Below are 20,331 nucleotides of genomic sequence, written 5' to 3'. Positions count from 1 at the left end.
TGGATCCTCCGGAGAACAAATATTATGTAAAGTATCATAAAGTTGTGGAGAGATCGTAGATAATAGAAAGTAAATTTTACTTTGCTCATCTGTAATGTTATTTAATAAGAAAAATACCGTCAATCTCCTCGTAAAGTTATTAATTGTTTCTGTTTTTTGTAATGGTTGAAAATTAACTTTTGGTAATTGTATTTTATGGTCTATGTTTTGAATTTTCGTACTACATATACAGTCCCTGCTCAATTTATTAGACTCACCCTAGAAATATGAGTTTTTTTTTTAAATTCAAGCACATTAAAAGTATATTCAAAATGATACGGAACTGCTAAATTGGTTAAAATAACAATTACTTAATAATCGTGCTACATAATTAAGTAAAAAATAGTAACATTTTTGTATTGAATTTTGAAAACTTGATAGGTGGTAATAGAATGTGCTAAAAGTGGGCAAATATTTGATTTTTTTCAACTTTAGTTTTTTAGTGTAATTAGTGATTGGCGTTCAATTTTCGTAAAATTTGCAGTGGCAAATGTTAATATTGTTCCATGTTAATGTTAGTTTTTAATTTGTTATAATTTATTTTAAGATATTAATTTAAATATGTTGAACATGTAAATTTCTAAGAGATGAATATCTTCGATTGAATATCTTCTCTTCTGTTACTGCTTTATTAGAAAAAACCACATGTCGTCAAAGAGAAATAGCCAAAAAGTGTGGTGTATCTTACGTCACTTCGAAGGTTGAGTCAAAGACTTAAAGATAAACATCCTGTTACATCGATTTGGAGGGGTCGGTATGGCAGAAAAATTTTAGTCCTCACCGAAGGGCAACGAATTTTAAAGAATTTGACTGTGAAACACCACTGTGTGAGTTATCCATAGCGATATGAGGAATAAATTGGAAGAATAAGTGTTCAGTATCTGAGTCCACTGCACGCCGAAATTTGTACAATATGGGATTCAAATGTTATAGGCTAGTTAAGGAACCAACCAAACAACCGACTATCACCACAAATGCTCAAATAACGCTTAGTTTGACTCTGTAGTCATATAATTTTTATGCAAATTGGCCGAAATTAAGCGTCTCCTGAGCATTTGTGGTAATGGTTTTGGCCTAGGATTAAGACTTTAACTGGTCTAGGATATTTGAATCCCATACTCTACAAATTTCGGCGTGCAGTGGACTCAGACACTGAACACTCTCATTCTTACAATTTATTCCTTATATCGCTATGGATGACTCTTCTGTGTCTCACAGCCAAATTCTTTCAAATTCGTTGCCCACCGGGGGTGACTGAAATCTTTGTGCCATAACAACCCCTCTAAATCGATGTATCAGGATGTTTCTCTTTAAGTTCTTGACTCAACCTTCCAACTGACGATTAAGATACACCACATTTTTGGCTATTTCTCTTTTATTACATGTGGTTTTTTCTAATAGAACAGTAACAGAAGTGATTTGCTCAACAGAAAGATTTTTACCATCACCCATATGGAAAAATTTCAATGGAAGATATTCATGTTTTAGAAATTAATATATTTAAATTAATATCTTAAAATCAATTAAACAAAATAAAAACTAACCTTAACATGGAACAATATTAACATTTAACACTATAAATTTTACGAAAATTGAACGCCAATCACTAATTTCACTAAAAAACTAAAGTTGAAAAAAATCGACTCATTGCCTACTTTATAGCACATTCTATTACTGTCAGTTTTCTGTCAAGTTTTCAAAATTCAATATAAAAATTGCACCATTTTTAACGTAATAGTTAGATTGGCAAGATTATTAAAAATAGCAAGATTATTAAATAATTGTTATTTAACCCATTTAGCAGCCCCGTATCACTTTGAAGATACTTTTAAGGTGCTTGAAATTAAAAAAAAAACTCATATTTCTAGGGTGAGTCTAATAAATTGAGCAGGGACTGTAACATCCTGGTCGTATGATCCGTTTCTCTTTCGCAAAATTACGAGTTTGGTCTTTATCATTGTATATTTTTCTTCAAATTCAAATCTTTCTTGTGTTTCTCGTTCTATATCTGCCTCTTCAGTTTCTTGTTCGATATCATATTGTATATTTTTAAATTTCTTTATGGTTTCGTCTAACGTCTGTAATCTGGATTCAATTCCTTCGTTTGTGATTTCTCGTTCATGTAAACAGTTTTCAGTTTTTGTCAGAGCGCCTCGTAAACAGGCTCGTACTTTTTTAGCTTTTTAATGCCCATTCTACTAACCTCGTCGCCAATATTATATACAAGAAATGTGCATGTTAACAGTATTTATTCATTTATAATTAATGACAGTGACCACATTATATTAATCTAGAAACATAAAATCATTAGTAACTAAGGTAGACATTAGTAGCCTTAGATCTTAACTATTAAATATATAACAATAATTATATGCAAGTTGTATACACGATTTTTTCTATGATCATTCACAAAAAAAATATATTCGAATTTATTAATTATCTTGTAACGAAAACAAATCAAGTAGTTTGTCAGTCTGACAGTTTGTTTACATATTGAGAACTGTCAAAGCGTATGTGTTTGATGACTCGCCATTGGTTACTGCGCGTGTGCCACCTTTTTTCGCGAATCTCATATCGCGATTCTATTGGTTAAAAATCTGTATCTTAATGAAAATCTGTATCATAATGAACTTTATTATGATACAGGTAGTGGCATCATAATTGATATTTTATAGTATGAAAATAGAAAAATTATTGTTAATGTATTATTAAAGATCCACAAGGAAAAAGGTTTTCCTGTAGTTGGCTGTATACCATATACTCGTAATACAAAAAACGAATAAAGTCCTTTATAAAATGTCTATATTATTTAAAATCCCTAAAAAGGGCTACACCACAGAACTAGTTTTCGATTGGTTGACCAATCATCATCAGTGCTTTCCTAAAATGAATATAACCTTATAAAATGCTGCAAAGGTATTAAAATTTTGACTACGGTTTAAAAAAGTTGTAGGTTATACTCACGTGGTCTTATATGCTAACCACCAAAATATTTGTAATTATGTAATATATGTAAAGGAAATTTGTAATATTATATTTTGGTGGTTAGCATGGTCAGGTCACGTGAGTATAACCTGCAGCTTTTTCTAACCGTAGTCAAAATTTTAAAACCTTTGCATCATTTTATCGGGTTATATTCATTTTAGGAATGTACTGATGATGATTGGTCAACCAATCGAAAACTGGTTCTGTGATGTAGCACTTTTTAAGAACTTTAAATATATACCTTTTATAAAGGACTTCATTCGTTTTTTTGTATTGTTAAAGAATTAAACATACTAAACAACACGTGCTAGTCATTAAAAATTCAGAGAAAGCGAAAGCTTAGTCAAATAAAGAAATATATCTCTCAAATCTATACCATCCCATTTATGAATTTCGCACCAAATAACATTCCATATAGGTAATCGTTGTTTTATTTTTCTTTAATAATACATTAACAAAATAGGTATATTAAAATCAGTCTTCTTTAACTGACTAATAAAAAGTCTTATTTCTTGGTCTACTAATATTTAACATTCCGCATATGAATTTACACCAAATAACATTCCAAATACTATAATTGTTTTATTTTTATTTAATAATGCAGTAACAAGTATTTTAAAATTAATCTTCTTTTAACAGACTCCAATAAAAACTTATCTTTTTCGGTGTACGAATATTTAACATTCTGTATATGAATTTGGCACCGAATAACATTCCGTATACGCGTTTGGAAACTCGCCGCCTATTGGTTAAAATATAACCGCGTGCTGCAAAGAACCAATAGAAAACTCCTAGGTGCCAAATATTTATACGGAGTGTTTAGATGCACCCGGTATAAGTACAAAAACAAAATTTGAGGAAGTCTTTGCACAACTGTGTAAGTACTAAAGAAAATTCTAAAATAATAAAAAAACTAGCGGAATCCGTTAATATGTTCACTAAAAAATCAACTATGAAAATGAGCATAATTTTCTATAATATCCCTTACTTTTGACGAGCAGTTTATATTTTGAGCACCTTGATGCACCTTCGGATCACAACCCATTTATTACTAAATTCAAATTCAAACTAAAAATTACACATTAAACCCAAAAAAAAAGACAAGCGCAAATATTGAGAAGGTTTGATCCAATAATTATATAAACGAAATAACTAAAAAGAATATCAACACAAACCTGATTTTCAGACAAAATGAAGATGCCGTTGAATATAAACTGAAGATAAAATAGAACAACTGTGGAATGTTTTGGAAAGATCTTCGATCCCTGCAAAGAAATAATGTCAACAACTAACATGAAAAACATTTTCGGTATTGTTCGATGTATTGCAGAAGTAAATGACAGTGGATCGTTTGCTATATAAAAATAAATATAAATAATATATAGTTTGTCCTTCCTACCTGAACTTCAGGATGATTGGCCAAAGCAAATATTGCAAAACTTATGGCAGACGAGGTTGTATCGTGGCCCTATAAAAAAATATTAATTATTTTATATTTTTATTCGTGTTACTTTTACTACTATATTAACCTATAACCTAATCTTTTCACTAACTATGTATTCAGTGATTTTAGTAATTTATATGTACAACAAAAACTAATACTCAATCGAGAAAAGAGGAAAAGTGCTAAAGTGATTTCTTAATAATATATTGTTACTAAGGAACGCTTACAATTTTGAACATCTTTAACAAGAAAATACTTGGATCACAGAATATATTATTATCCTGATGTATTCTCTGCTTGGATCTTCTAACTTTTTATTAAGTTCACGTCTTAAATCAATTATTTATCAAATACACTATAATATCAATATTATTTAATCAACAACTTAAAATATTCCCGATGCCATGTCAAATATTTAAAATTGTCACTGATTGTCAATGTCTGACTGACAATATTCTATTCGACTGAGTGCGTTGTAAGACGAAGATAGATCTGGAAAATATTTCCACGGACATTGTATTCATTTTTTTCGAATCCTGAAAAAAACCAATAAATATTTTTGAAAAATTTAAACGCAGAATGAAAGAATAAATTATTACCGAGAGCCGAAAGTCCCTTAGAATAATTAAAAAAATTATTTTGAACGAGATATTTGAAATTAAAAATAACACTAAATTTTCTCTTAGATTTTCACCCCTGTAACTTATTAAAATAAACATTACAGAATTTCTCAGGGACTTTTGGCCCTCGCTAATAAAGCAATCTTTCATTCAGCGTTTAAATTTTTCAATAATATTTATTAGTTTTCTTAGGATTCGAAGCCCATTTGAACAGCATTGCAGCCGAAAATACGTACCCATCCTCTTAAGCTACAGTCGGAAAAATGAAAGAATACTCATAAACGATCACATCCATCACATATCTTGTATTTGCTGATTTTTTTTCCATAAATAAAAAACGAGAGAGATAGATTATTAATAATCTAAATCATATGTGATTGATGTGATCGTTCATGGGTCTTCTTTCATTTTTCCGACTGTAAATGAACCTTTAATAATTATTTTAACCTGAAATGCAGTTGAACTCAAAACGTCAAATAAATTTAATTTCTAACTTATATTCTGGCTTATTTTCAGTCAAAATAGTAAATTTAAATAAATACTATAAATTAAAACCACCATTTATTTTGTTACAATTTTTTTGTTTTTAAAAAAACGCCGTACTTAGATGTGTTATTTTAGCAACAATTATTATATTATTTACATAAAGTTTTTTTTTTTTTATTTTACAAAATAGTCGCATCAACCTCGGAGGTTATTAGCGACATATACATATACATAAGGTAATTTATTTACAGATGTTAGATTTTGTTAAATACATTGATATCTTTAAGGAATTTTACCAAGTGTTCAATTTTACAATTTTCTCCTAAGATTTCACTTGTTGATCCGATGATGTGGTTGTTCTGTCTCTGCAACTGGTCTTTTGGACACTCTGCAAGTACATGCTTAACACTTAGTGGGATATTACAGTTTTCACATAAAGTGGGATTAGTGTGACCAATTATGTGTCCGTGGGTAAGTCGGGTATGTCCTAGACGAAGGCGAGTAACAATGTCATGGTGAGTTCTGTTGTGAATTTGAGATTTCCACGGTTTTACAAACGTTTTCACTTCGCGAAGTTTTGAAGTTGAACTGTCCCACTGGTTTTGCCACAGATTTTTGACTTTCACTTTAATAAATGATTTTAAATCATTAAGAACTACATCTCTCACTTCACTCGCGGTTTCACTGTCCCTGGCTTGTTGGGCTGTCCGATCCGCCGCTTCATTTCCTTGGAGGCCAATGTGTGAAGGAACCCATAGGAATTGTACAATATGGTTGTTGTTTTGAATGGTAGCTAGTTCTTTTTTAATTAGGAAAGCAATTGGATGCTTCGTGTACAGTTGGTTAATGGTATGGATGGAACTGAGGGAATCGGTAATTATAAGAGCATTGGATATATTACTGGAGTTAATATGAACGAGAGATTGATAGATGGCGTATAGCTCGCCAGTATGTATACAGCTTAAGGATGGTAGTTTATACTCAAGTGTACTATTTGGAGTAATGACAGCTGCCCCAACTCCAGTAGATGTTTTAGAAGCGTCTGTATATATATGATAGGATTTAGAAAATTTTGTTAGTTTGTTGAATGTTATAGTTATAATTATTGAATGTTCAGCTCCTGGGATAATTCAGTCGATGTATCCGTGTCAGGTTCTTCATCCTCGTAGTTGTCTTTTGTGAGCTGTCTCGTAATTTTTTTGTTAAGCTTTGTACATTTCAATTTTAATGAGCGTTCGGATGTATATGAATGAATTTTGGTAATGAGTTTTTTAAATCCTAGAATGTCTACTGTATATTTATTTACAACGCTGATAACATCTTTTGTTCCATGAGCGTTTTCAAATAAATCAACTGTTTCCTCAAAAGTTAATATTTGCTTTTCGGAATTGAATAATTCTTTAATTGGTTGCATTAGCGTTTCTAATGGTATTGTTGATATTTTTGTTTTTATTCTTTTTTGTTTCTGAGTTGGCTTTGAAAATACATCGTCACTAGCTGATGTCTCAATCGGGGGTGATATTGCTTCAGATACAGTTCGTTTGGAGGATGATTTAGATGTATTTTCTTCGTTGGATACTCTAAATTCTTTTGGTGCTGGATTCTCTTTATTTTCATTAACCGAGCAAGAATTATTGCTTAGACTGGAAGATGAAGGCTGGTTAGTTATGACTATGTGAGGTGAGGGGGCTGATGAGGTGGATATATTTGGTTTAGATATCACTGGCATTGTATTATCTGTAGTTGATGTATCAAGAGGTGTTAGGTTGGTTGTAGATAGTATTTTTGTTAGTGGCGTTGAATTATTTGATATGTTTGTAGAAGTGCATGTTGTTGAAGGTGTAATAGCAGTCGTTTCTGTTGAAGTTACTGTACTAGGTTCGTTTCTGTTTGAAAGTGTAGCAGTTGGGACAGCTGTTTCTGAGTGATTTACATTTACTGAGCAACTACTGGAAATATGGCCATGTTGTTTGCAAATGAAACATAAGTTGTCTAATGTCAAAAAAATTCAATTTGTAGTATCTTCATGAGTTATTAAAATGGTATCGGGAATTGGACCTGTGGGTGGAGATACGTAAATATGTCGACGGAAACTGAGTACATGTTTGTATTCAGGATTGTTGGTTCCTATTCGCAAAAATGACATTGATGAAGTTGGTTTTAGCCCTAAGAGCAGTAGTTCGTTTTCTATTACCTTATGCGGGATAGTGGGAGAAACATTGGATATTAGGAGTCTTTCACTTGGAGTAATTAGTCTACGGACTTGAATTTGTGTATTGTTTACAGTGATGAAACCTCTACTGTTTGAAAAAAATTCATCTACGACTTGTTTGGTTGAGAAATAGATACAGATACGATTGTTGGTGATTCTTGATGAAAAAATAATGTGTTTTGGACTAACTAAAGCTCCTACCGCTAACAAGTATTCTTCTAATTTAACATCGTTGAGAGAATTAAAAACTACTGCTTGTAGCTTGGATGGATAGATTGTTTCTTTTTGTCTACTAGCTGCAGCAGAGTAAGATAAAGGTTTTTGTGATGTGGATTGCGATAATGATTCATCGCTATTATTAGTGACGTCGAATTCCATTTCTCAACACCATTTGATTTTCCTAAGTACGGACCTGTTCCGCTTCGGATTTTGGTAATTGTCTTTAAAGACAAAAAATTGGTGTCGATTAATGACTGGTGTTGTTTATTGACGGTTTTATAAAATTCTTTGGTTATGAAATACTTATTAATAGAAAAATATGTACTCACAGAAAATGTTTTTCTATACACACTTAACTAACACTATTATACTTGATGTTAACGTAGTGTAAGAATACTATGATTGGTTTTTGTAAGTTAAATTTACTATTTGTCAGGATCGATCAAAAAGCATGTGTGCTTATTCGATATCAGTGCCGGACTCCCATTTACATAAAGTGATTAGCGCGCTAATAACTTGCAAAAAATCGCAAAAGTTGGAAAATATAATACATTGTGAAGTAAAATGAGATGAAACTAGTAAAGGTGGAAATTATCGATATAAACGTATAAATTAGCATTACATTACATAGTTTCCCATCTTTAGACGTATTGGAGGAGAATGACAACTGTCACTGTGACAGAAGAAGTTTATAAAATATTTTTGTCACAGATTTTTGTCTAAAGGTGGGAAACTATGTACTGTTCTGTTAGTTTATACCTTTATATCGATAATTTTCATCTCTACTAGTTTCATCTCTTTTTATTTCACTATCTATATTTTATTATGTTTTCCATTTTTTGCATTATTTTGCCGGTTATTAGCGCGCTCATCACTGTATAGAATGTTGAGATTAAATACCAACGAAAATCCGTCCAACACAATCAAATATGCTTGCTTTTCTTGCTTTATCATCATAAAAGCGTTGAATAGTGCTAAAAAAGCAACTGCTTAAAGTATAGTAGTTTACTTTTAGTCGTCAATTTTGAAACATCATTTTGGAATACTAACGTTACTGCCGACTTAGGTTTATTATTTTAGCAGTTCTTATTTGTTACAGATTATGGAGATATACGATATGCCATTTATTATAAGTTTAATGACTATTTCATCAATAAAGTAATATTCGTAAACCAATACACTGCCAAATTTCACTCACCTCAAACATAAATGTATCAACTTCCTCCCTAATGTCGGTCCTTAATAAAGGTTCCCCATCCATTGTATAATCTAGGAGCAAATCTAAGAAGGCCTGTTTTTTCTTTATACCAATGTTGGTGTTTTTATCAACTAAAATTTCTGTTTTTTTCTTTTTTTCAGATATTTTTTTGTCGATAACACTATCGGTATAAGCATGAAGTACTTTTAAAGCTATCTTTTCACGGTAATAGTTTAGAGTTAGAGGATACAATGAAGGGTCTAGAGGAGATAAAATTCGTTCTACAATTATGGAGCACATCGATCTGGTACTTCTTACATATGGAGAAGTTGAATCGGTTTGTGCATTTAACTTTATCCCCATGGCTGCCTCTGGAAAATAAGTTTGTGTTTAGAATATTCATAAAAGATTTTTACGTTTTATAATTCATAAACAATGATCATATTAACTAAACAATTTTTTCTTTTTTATTTCTTCTTAATACTTAGAGAGGATCTGCCTTTTTATCTGACCAGCAAAACTTCTCAAAATAAAATAAACCCGACAAAATTTTTCTAGTCAAAGCAGCTATGATTTTTTATTCAATATTAAATAATTCCTTGAATTATCTATTATAATAAAATAATAGAAAGAAAGAAATATAAGAAATATTACACTATTATAGACAAATACTTAGCCTCTCCACCCGATGGCGTCATTATCGCAAGAGGAATCTACTCTCGTATAATACATTCTTGTAGATGGCCGATATCAAAATCTCAGCCGAATTAGGGAAACCAACGATCTGTCAAACTATTCCAATATATCTGGCGGCTGGCATGCAATACATTGAAGGCATATGATAGTAGGTATAGTGTTATTTTAGTATTTTAAAGTAATTTTCGTATTTTATGTCCGTGTAAGTATTGCTAAATACTTCTGTGACATAGTAAAAAATATTGCTTACGCCAATAAACTTTAATAAGTAGTTAAAAAGTTTTAACTAAGTAATTTAGAAGATTGAAGAAAGCTAGGTTAACACATTCACAGACACGCTGTCATTTTATACACGTATTCTTATGGAGTAAATGACTTCATATGCAGTCATGACCGCGAATGTGTTAACAAATTTTATGTTTTATAAGTTTAATAAAAAATAATATTGAGCATCCCTAAAATAGATTTTAGGTAAAATCATCGGGGTAATATATATTTTATTATTTTAGGTACCTAGTAATACCACATTGTATCTTAAATTTGAAATTTTAATTTAAAGAAAGTATCCAATAAAATCGCTTGTGTGCAGTGTTGCCAGAGAAATTTTTGTAAATGCACCGGAATGACTGGAATAGTGACACAAAGTACAAAAACTTAAAAAAAAATACGTTTAATATTCTTTGAAGCAAATTTCTTATGTCACAAAATTTTAGGTTTTTACTTTAGGAGACTTTAGTATCAAAAGTTTGGTTGTTAATTGTATCAAATTTGTACAATTGTAACAACCCTGGCAACGCTGAATTGCCTGCCATACGTCCTGTCATTAAAAATCACGTGGTTTGGATTGCCTAATTGGACTAGTACCGGTAGTTTTGTTTTGACCGCGTGTGTAAAGTGTAAGCAGGCCGCACATCAAAGAAACATGAAACGTAAATTACGTTTCATGGAAATAAACCACTGCTAAACAAATATACGTCCGGTCATTTATGAAACTCTCCGAAAATAAAAATGTGTCATGAGCATGAATCACACTCGTTTCATTGGTAGGCGGAGTTTGAGATTTGTTTAGCAGAGTTTTCTTTTCATGAAACATGTTTTTCGTTTCATGTTTCATGTTTTTCGTTTCATGTTTCTTTGGTGTGCGGCTTGCCTAAGGGAATAGTCCTGGATTCCGCGTATCAAACAAAAGGTTATTGAAGCAAGCTGAAAATTTGTTCATAGCTTAACGGTGTCGAGTCAACAAATTTTGATGTATGGACAAGTTTGTGATTTTGAAAAACAGCAGGTTGTTTTTAAGTTTATTAAATAGCCAACGTTATATTTTTTATAATATATGAAAAATGTTTGACCTACAAAAATGTAGGTCATTTTAAGCAGTCCGACACGTAGAACATGTCAAGTGACTGGAACTATGTTGGTTATAATAATAGCAGTCCGATTTTGGCATGAGAGTTTAATGAATGGTAAAGAGAAGTGTTCGTAGTGAGAAGTTCGTAACTATCTATATCTTATAGGTTAAAACGTCGGACTGTGAAAACTTCCCATGAATTTTGTCGGACAGAACTTAAAATTGATTTTTTACCCTTGCATTAAACTCTCATGCAAAAATCAGACTGCTTTTATCACCAACATAACTAATGTTATCTGACATACTCTACGTGTCCAACTGGATAAAACACCCAACATTTTTGTCGGACAAACAATTTTTCATATATTGACGTTGGCTATTGAAGTTGACGTTCAGAGAAATAAGGAAAAAAAATATCCTGTTGGTGACACAACCCCCTCCAGGCCGAAACCAAATTTTTTGAGTAGTATGGATATCTATATTGATAACCTATATGTTTCCTGTAGCCGATTTTGCTGATATACATAGTTATAAACAAATGAAGATCAAAAAACGGTCAATTTTCGCTTTTTTCGTCTATAACCAAAAAGTTAAGTATTTTCAACAAATTTGAGAGCAAGGAACTCATAAACCGTATAAAAAACTTTAATATGGCGTTCGCTGAATATGTCTATCCTTATTGGTTGCTTAGAAAATTGCAAAATAAATCATAAATTTTGAGTCTTTATAAATATTCATAACTTATGTAAAAATTAACTTAGAACTTTCTTATTACACGGAATGTTGAGACTTCTGGTGCTTAAATCATACCCAAAATTTCAAAGCAATTGGTCAAATAGTTTAAAAGGTATTTAATTTGTTTATCCCAAATTAATTTTTTTTGCAACGGTATAAATCAGAAAATGATGAAGTTATACTAATAATTTGCATAGTTTATGAAAGCAGAAGATATATACTATTAATTTAATTACAAAAAAAAAAAAATACAAAAAACAATTTTAAATACTGCAAAATTATTTTGCAAAAACATGTGAATTTAAAAAAGGGGGGGCTAACTTCGTCCCTAATTGTCCTAGGACAATTGTTTTTCTTTTTGAATGTGTATAAAAATTCAGTCTTTTCAAATATGAAAAAATAATTTTTCTACGGGTAACGGTTAAAAAGTTATTCTGATTGTTTATAAGTAAGCAAATAATCAACGTGTTTTTGCAACATAATTTTACACTGTTTAACCTTTAACTACACGCGCTGGCGTATTATGTACGCCAGATATAAGAATTCTACTGCAAATATATTTAAAAATTTAATTTTTGACGTTGTTTATCTCTCTAACCTATCACTGGAATGTTCTTTACAATTTTGTTTTAGTTTGGTTATAATCGGCTTTCTGGGAAGATCGTAATTTACGGTTTATTATTTGTTGTTTCCGGTGGTGGACAATATACGGCACGATTATATTATGGCACAAAATATATTTTTCTTTATAAACAATACTTTTTCTCCTGTAAAAAATTACATTTCAAAAAAATTTTATTAGTAATTTTATTTATCATGGAATCCAGTTATTCCATGATTCCAGTTATAAATCCTAATTGGCTTACTGAGAAGGAACTCCAAGTATTCACTGATGCCAAATAAGGTTTATACAAACAACTAAGTGTATTTAAAAAAAAAAAAAAAATCAAGTCCGCTGCTTTTAAGTGTATTTTCTTGTGGCGTATAAAGTGGCGTTGTTATAACTTGATGCGCGGGTAGTTTAAGGTTAAAATTACTTTTTGTCATTTTTTTTAATTAAGTCAATATTATAAATGTTCTTCCATAATCTGTCAGAAGTCTTAGTGTAACCTCATAATTTTGTGACTTATAGTGTTGCAAAAAAATGAATTTGGGATAAACAAATTAAATAACTTTTAAACTATTTGACCAATTGTTTTGAAATTTAAAATATAATTTAAGCGCCAGAAGTCTCAGCAATTCGTGTAATAAGAAGGTTCTAAGTTTATTTTTACATAAGTTATGAATATTTATAAAAACTCAAAATTTATGATTTATTTTGCAATTTTCTAAGCAACCAATAAGGATAGACATATTCAGTGAACGCCATTTTGAATTTTTTAGACTATTTATGAGTTTCTTACTCTCAAATTTGTTTAAAATGCTTAACTTTTTGGTTATATACGAAAAAAGCGAAAATTTACCGTTTTTTGATCTTCATTTGTTTATAACTATGTATATCATCAAAATCGGCTGCAGGAAACATATAGGTTATTAATATAGATGTCCATACTACTCAAAAAATTTGGTTTCGGCCTGGAGGGGATGTGTTACGAGAAAAATCTTATTTCTCTGGACTATAAATTTAAAAGCAGCCTGCTACTCTTTTTTAAAATCATAAACTTGTCCGGGTGACACGTTTATCATGTTTTCCAGTTAAAGATTCCCGTGTTCCAGTATCGAGGATACATCAAAGTTTGTGCGACTCGACACCGTTAAGCAATGAACAAATTTTCAGCTTGCTATTAATAACCTTTTATTTGGTACGCGGGATCCAGGACTAGAACGTGTGTGGGTATTTTAGGAAAATAAAAAAAGCAATATCGGCGGGTGATTTCGACCCTTTGCGGGAAATACCGCAGCAAAATCAAAGAGCGCTTGGATACCGTACATGGTAACTTTTCTCGTTATGCATATATGCCGACTGCCAAAAATTGGTTTAACGAGTTTCAACGTGGTTGCACGTCAGTTTTTGATAAGTCACGCCCAGGTACCTCTAAAACGGCTACCACGGAGGATAACGTGACATACATATCCACGATCTCGTAATGGAAGACCGCCGCTGAAGGTGCGCGAGATAGCTGAGACAGTAGCCATCTAAAAAAATTGTGGTGGTTATATTAATGCATGACATTTTGGACATAAGAAAGCTGTCCAGCATTTGCTCACTACCGACAATAATCGCAACCATGAGACCACTTCAGAGCAGTGTCTGAGGCTGTTTAAGCGTCATCTAAGGAGTTTTTAAATATTTTGTTTCATAATCGTCGACGAAACGTGGTTCCATTGGTACAAACCAGAGACTAAGGAAAAGCCAATACAGTGGACATCAACCAATGAATGTACCCTGAAGTGAGTGAAGACTATGCAATCGGCTGGAAAGGTGAAGGAAACCAATTTCTGGGATTCACAAGGTATGGTTTACATCAACTTCCTGGAAAACGACAAAACAGTCACACTGCCGTGCTAAGCCCAAAGGCGGTATCTAACATTTGATAAAATGGTGGCAAAATCGATTTCAAAATTGAGTGATAAAATTTTGGCCCGTTAGGGATTTATGGACTAGCTAATAGTTTTTATGCATAGATATATGTGTCAGTTTATTAAGGGAACCATTAATTATATTTTAAAACAAAGTTTTATAGAAAAAAAGGTAGATACCGCTAAAACGTCTTATCAAAAATTACTATAAAACTAAGCCTATTAGCGGTATGTGGTTTACAGTTCTGATTGATATGAAATAAAAAGCTTTTCTGTCTATTAAAGTTTATTAAATTGAAACAATTAAATATAATATACGTCCGTTGTTCTCATCATTGTCTGATTCATCATTTACTACCGGAATTGTTGACCAAAACTCTAGTCTATTTCCAGGAATTATTTTATTGGTATTATAGCCATAGTTTCAAAAGTTATACATTACTTAAAATTATGCTAAATTTAAAAGAATTATAAAAGAAACGAAATAACAACACAAGTATAATTAAATGTTATTATTTGTTGAGCCACAATATGACAACAAATTGACAATCTTTTTTAATTCTCGTTATTTCTGTTTTCTTTCAAGAGTCAATAAATACATGTAGACCTGAATCCCGCGTACCAAAAAAAGTTGATTAATAGCCAACTGAAAATTTGTTAATAGTTTACGATGTCTAGTCGGACAAACTTTGATGTATGGGAACACTGGAACAGGGGAAGTTTTAATTGTAGAACAGGTTAAAAATTTGGAGCGTCAGACTACGAAAAATGTCCATGTATTTTGTCGGACAGAACTTATAATTAATTTGATACCATTTCATTAAACGCTCACGCAAAAATCAGACTGGTTTTTATCACTCACTGGGCATTTTAATGAGTGTAACACGAAGAACATGTCAAATGAGAGGAGTTATAATGGTGATTAATAGCAATCGAATTTTTGCATGAGAGTTTAATGAAACGGTAACAAATCAGTTCTGTACAACAAGTCGTAATCTGACGTTCCAAATTTTTAAACTGTTACACAATAATTAAAACTTCCCCTGTTCCAGTGTTCCCGTGCGTCAAACTTTGTCAGACTAGACACCGTTGAGCTAATAACAGATATTCAGCTTGCTTTTAATCACCTTTTTTTTTGGTATGCTGGATCCAAGCCTAATATTGGTTCATTAATAATAATGTTCTATTTGTGATAAAATATAGACAATTAAATTAAATAGACAACCAAACAACATACCTTGTGTCTGGTACATACAGAAAAAATATTTAGTATTAGAATGGTATTACCTCATAATTAACATTTTTTATAAAATCTTTTATAGTGCGTCTAATAATTTAGCCAGAAACTGTATACTACGGACTACGGAAAAAAACAGAATCTAGTCAGATTTTTATCAGCTGGTAAACATCTGAGGTTAGGCGTTTTAAATAATTTTATTGTTAAAGGCAAGCGTCCACAGACCCGCATCGTACGCATCGGACGCATCGTACGCAACGGATTTTAGTTTGCCTTGTACAGAAACTTATGTAACCGCGTCCACTGATCCGCATCGTACGGATCGCATTATCGATTGTCAAACTAAAATCCGTTGCGTACGATGCGTACGATGCGGGTCTGTGGACGCTTGACTTAAACAAACTGGAACATGAAGTAAAATCCCCTTTTTAGTTTATTGTTAAACTCACTTTCATTTTTTTTATAACACAGCTTGATCATTTTACGACACCATATTTTTCGTCCAAGTTTTGTAAATTTAAACTATACTTTTCACTTTCTCTTCTCATCTATTATAATTTGTCAGCGACAAAGGTTTAATATTTTACGATAATTTATAGAGCTTTAAAAACTTTATGATAGCCGATATCGGCCCAACTATTATTATTGTGCACTGTGCAGGTTATAATCTCATTTTAGATAAGAAGGATAAGCAATAAAATAGTATTTGTTATTTCGCAGATTATGTTTGGTAAAATACCATTAGTTACAGTAATCAGAGCAAATTTTAACATTTGAGTAGTTGTATTGTACAAACTAGTTAAATTATATTATGATTAAAATATGATCACATTGTCTTTCAGACCAAAAGATACCTAATTATGAGATATATGTATAAAATTTTTTAAATATTCAAACTGCTCTACTAAAAAGTTACTTAAAATGACATAGTGTAGTTTATCTTCGAGGTCCAGAAATATTCTCAACAAAGCTCTGATTTAAAAACAAATTTAATCGAACTGATTCATAGTTTTGAATACCATCATTAATTTTTGAACAAATAGTATCATTAATCAGGTACCTAGAAAATTTATAAAGGAATAAAACCAGTTAGTAGTCCTGTATCCCACGTACCAAAAAAAAGTTGATTAATAGCAAGCTGAAAATTTGTTAATAGCTTAACGGTGTCTAGCCGGACAAACTTTGATGTACAGGAATACTGGAACAGAGAAAGTTTTAATAGTGGAACAATTTAACAATTTGGCACGTCAGATTACGAAAACACCCCATGTATTTTGTAAGACAGAACTTCCAGTTGATTTGTTACTGTTTTATTAAACTCTCATGCAAAAATTAGACTGCTATTTATCACCAATATAATTCCTGTCATTTGACATGTTCTTCGTGTTGGACTTATTAAAATGCCCAATTGGTGATAAATACCAGTCTGATTTTTGCTAAAGAGTTTAACTAAATGGTAATAAATCAGTTGGAAGTTCTGTCCGACAAAATACATGGAACGTTTTCGTAATCTGACGTTCAAAATATTTAACCTGTTCCAAAATTATTAAAACTTCCCCTGTTCCAGTGTTCCCATACATCAAAAGTTTGTCTAACTAGACAGATAGAAGCTATTAAAACATTTTTAACTTGATATTAATCAACTTTTTTTGGTACGCGGGATCCAGGCCTACAGCATTTTTGTATAAAACTTACGTAAAGGATTCTCAAAAGATTACTTAAAGATGTCCCAAATCTACAATGCCGTGGAGAGAAATCCTGAGATAGGTAGATTTTTATTTTTAAATTATGACTAATTGTCAAAATAACTGTCAAAGTTTAAATACATAATTCAAAGTTTCTCTTCGAATTTTGTGATTTAACCACAGATTATTTAACGTAGATAAAATTTGTTCAGTCCATTCTTGTATCGACATATCGAAGTAATTTAGTACAGCAAAAAAACACCCTGTTCGGGACTGTGACAAGCCCAGTCCAGGAAAACTAATACACAGGTACGCAAATAATGATAAATATATTTTTCAAAATATGTTTCCATCCGGGATAAATACAGAGTTTAGTAATAATTCAATAACCAACCCACAAATGTATCAACAAGTCAACACACAAGGGCAACTAGCCATGAATGTACAAACCACGCCATATCTAATATCGATGTCGCAACCAGCACCAACTAAACCAATGCCACCTAACTTGTACCCTCCACTACCACAGACACAAATTCCATTAGTGCCGATCACATATCATAGTTCTGCTTCAAATTATCAATTACAACGATTGCCATCCGCCAGTGAAGAAGAGGAAGAAAACAACGAACCAGCTAGCAGCAACGATTGGCAAGAAATTAGAAGTTCAAAAAGAAGAAAAATCAGAAAAACAACAGACAATGCAAACAGTACAAATATTATTGTAACAGAAAATAGATTTGAAGCGCTAGAAAATGAAGTAGTCCCTCCCAAGCAGAACAACACAGCAAACCCTCCACCAATTTTCATACACGGTGTACAAGACTATCAAAAAATGGTACAAAAAATTAAGGATGTAGCAGAAAGGGAAGAATATCATACAAAAAGTTTAAATAACAATGTCGTAAAATTAAGTTGTGGCACGCCAGATACATATTGAAAAATGGTTAGATATTTTAATGAACATAACATTTATCACCATACATATCAGTTAAAACAGGATCGAGCCTATAGAGTTGTAATAAAATACCTTCACCACTCTACTAACACCGAGGATATAAAAAACGAACTCCTAAAACTGGGTCATAAAGTTCGAAATATTATAAATGCACAACACAGAATTACTAAAGAGCCACTTAATTTGTTCTTCGTGGATCTCGAACCGGCAGCAAATAACAAAGATATTTATAACTTAAGGGGGCTACAGAATAGAGTTATTGAAATTGAACCTCCCCGAACAACCAAAAATCGCAGAATACAATGCATGAGATGCCAATCGTACGGTCACTCCAAGTCATATTGCAATAAACCATTTGTATGCGTTAAATGCGGAGGAGCCCACAATACCACAACTTGTAAGAAGACTAGAGAAACTCCAGCAAAATGTGCATTATGTGGTGGGGATCACCCCGCAAATTATAAAGGATGTGAACATTACCAAAAAATTTATAATATTAATAACAGGTATCATAACAGAGGAAACGTATTAAATCCAGCAATAAATCAAATACATACACAACCCAGAATATATACACAACCCAGGATTCAGAATCAGTATGAAAGTTACGCTCAAGCAGCAGCAAATAATCAGAACAATAACGAAGATACAGCGAGTATACTTACCAAATTTCTAGAAGAGTTTAAAAATTTATTTAACCAGCTAATGCAACAAAACAGTATGGTGCTCAACATGATTTCCATGCTAGTAAATAAAGTAAACTAACAATGTCTAAGTTCATAAGAATTGCCCAATGGAATGCCAATGGTCTTCCTAATCATAAAGAAGATATAAAACTATTTCTGGAACAAAATTTCATTGACATACTACTAGTAAGTGAAACCCATTTTACAGACAGAACCTACTTCAAGATACCTAAGTATAAATTATATTACACAAATCAACCAGATGGTACAGCCCACGGAGGTTCAGCCATATTGATAAGAGAAGCTATAAAACATTATGAAATGCTAAAATACGAAACAAATCACATTCAAGCAACATCGATAAAAATACAAACTCTTCCATATGATATAACTGTCACAGCAATTTATTGTCCGCCCAGGCATAGACTTACAAAAGAAGATCTTCTATCCTTTTTCGAAACTCTAGGGCCAAAATTTATAGCAGGTGGAGATTACAACTGTAAACATACGCTATGGGGTTCACGCCTAACAACCACCAAAGGCAGAGAGCTAGCAAAAGTTATCCAGGATAAAAGCTACTCATTCCTATCGACGGGCTCACCGACATATTGGCCAACCGATCCAAATAAAACACCAGACCTATTGGATTTCTTTATTACAAACGGAATATCTCAATCATATACAGATGTAGTACCAAGTTTTGATTTATCATCAGATCATAGTCCCATAATTGCCACAATTAGCACAACGGTGATAATCAAAAAACCAACACCTCGACTGCATAACTTCAAAACAAACTGGGACACATACCGGCTAATCATAGAACAGGAAGTAAATCTACTAGTGAGATTGCAAACTCCCGAACAAATAGAAACAGAAACTAATCATCTAATCAACTTACTTCAAAATGCTGCCAAACAGTCTACCCCTCAACCTACACAAAAAAAATTTTCAACCAACATTCCTCTTGAAATAAAAAGACTAGTAGCAGAAAAACGAAAAGCTAGATCAATTTGGCAAAGAACTCACAGACCAGACGACAGGACAATTTATAATAACAAAACAAGAAACTTAAAAACAGCTCTAGAACAGATGAGAAACAACTCATTTGAAAACTATGTATCAAACCTTTCGCGTCAAGATAACTCTATCTGGAAACCAATCAAAAACAAAAATAAACCAATAAATACTTCACCTCCAATTCGGAAAAACTCATTACCACCAGGACCATGGGCAAAAAGCAACAAAGAAAAAGCTGATTTA

General features: G+C 32.0%; 1 protein-coding gene across 2 annotated transcripts in view; it reads right to left on the bottom strand.

Annotated features, from left to right (window-relative positions):
* Positions 1-20,331, bottom strand: part of LOC114338630 (cytochrome P450 4C1-like) — a 198,134-nt gene that overhangs the window by 94,321 nt on the left and 83,482 nt on the right. Inside the window, exons 5-7 of one of the 2 annotated variants that reach the window (XM_050645596.1) lie at positions 9,204-9,574; positions 4,424-4,492; positions 4,200-4,289 (exon numbers count right to left, since the gene is read on the bottom strand). In XM_050645596.1, coding sequence (XP_050501553.1) covers positions 4,200-4,289; positions 4,424-4,492; positions 9,204-9,574 — 530 coding nt within the window. The remainder of the gene's footprint in view (positions 1-4,199; positions 4,290-4,423; positions 4,493-9,203; positions 9,575-20,331) is intronic. The other variant, XM_050645604.1, reaches the window with a different exon arrangement.

Source organism: Diabrotica virgifera, chromosome 1 (assembly GCF_917563875.1).
Source record: "Diabrotica virgifera virgifera chromosome 1, PGI_DIABVI_V3a".
Classification (NCBI taxonomy): domain Eukaryota; kingdom Metazoa; phylum Arthropoda; class Insecta; order Coleoptera; family Chrysomelidae; genus Diabrotica; species Diabrotica virgifera.
The sequence above is the reverse complement of the archived record's forward strand: the minus strand, read 5'-3'. Positions and strand labels throughout refer to the sequence as shown.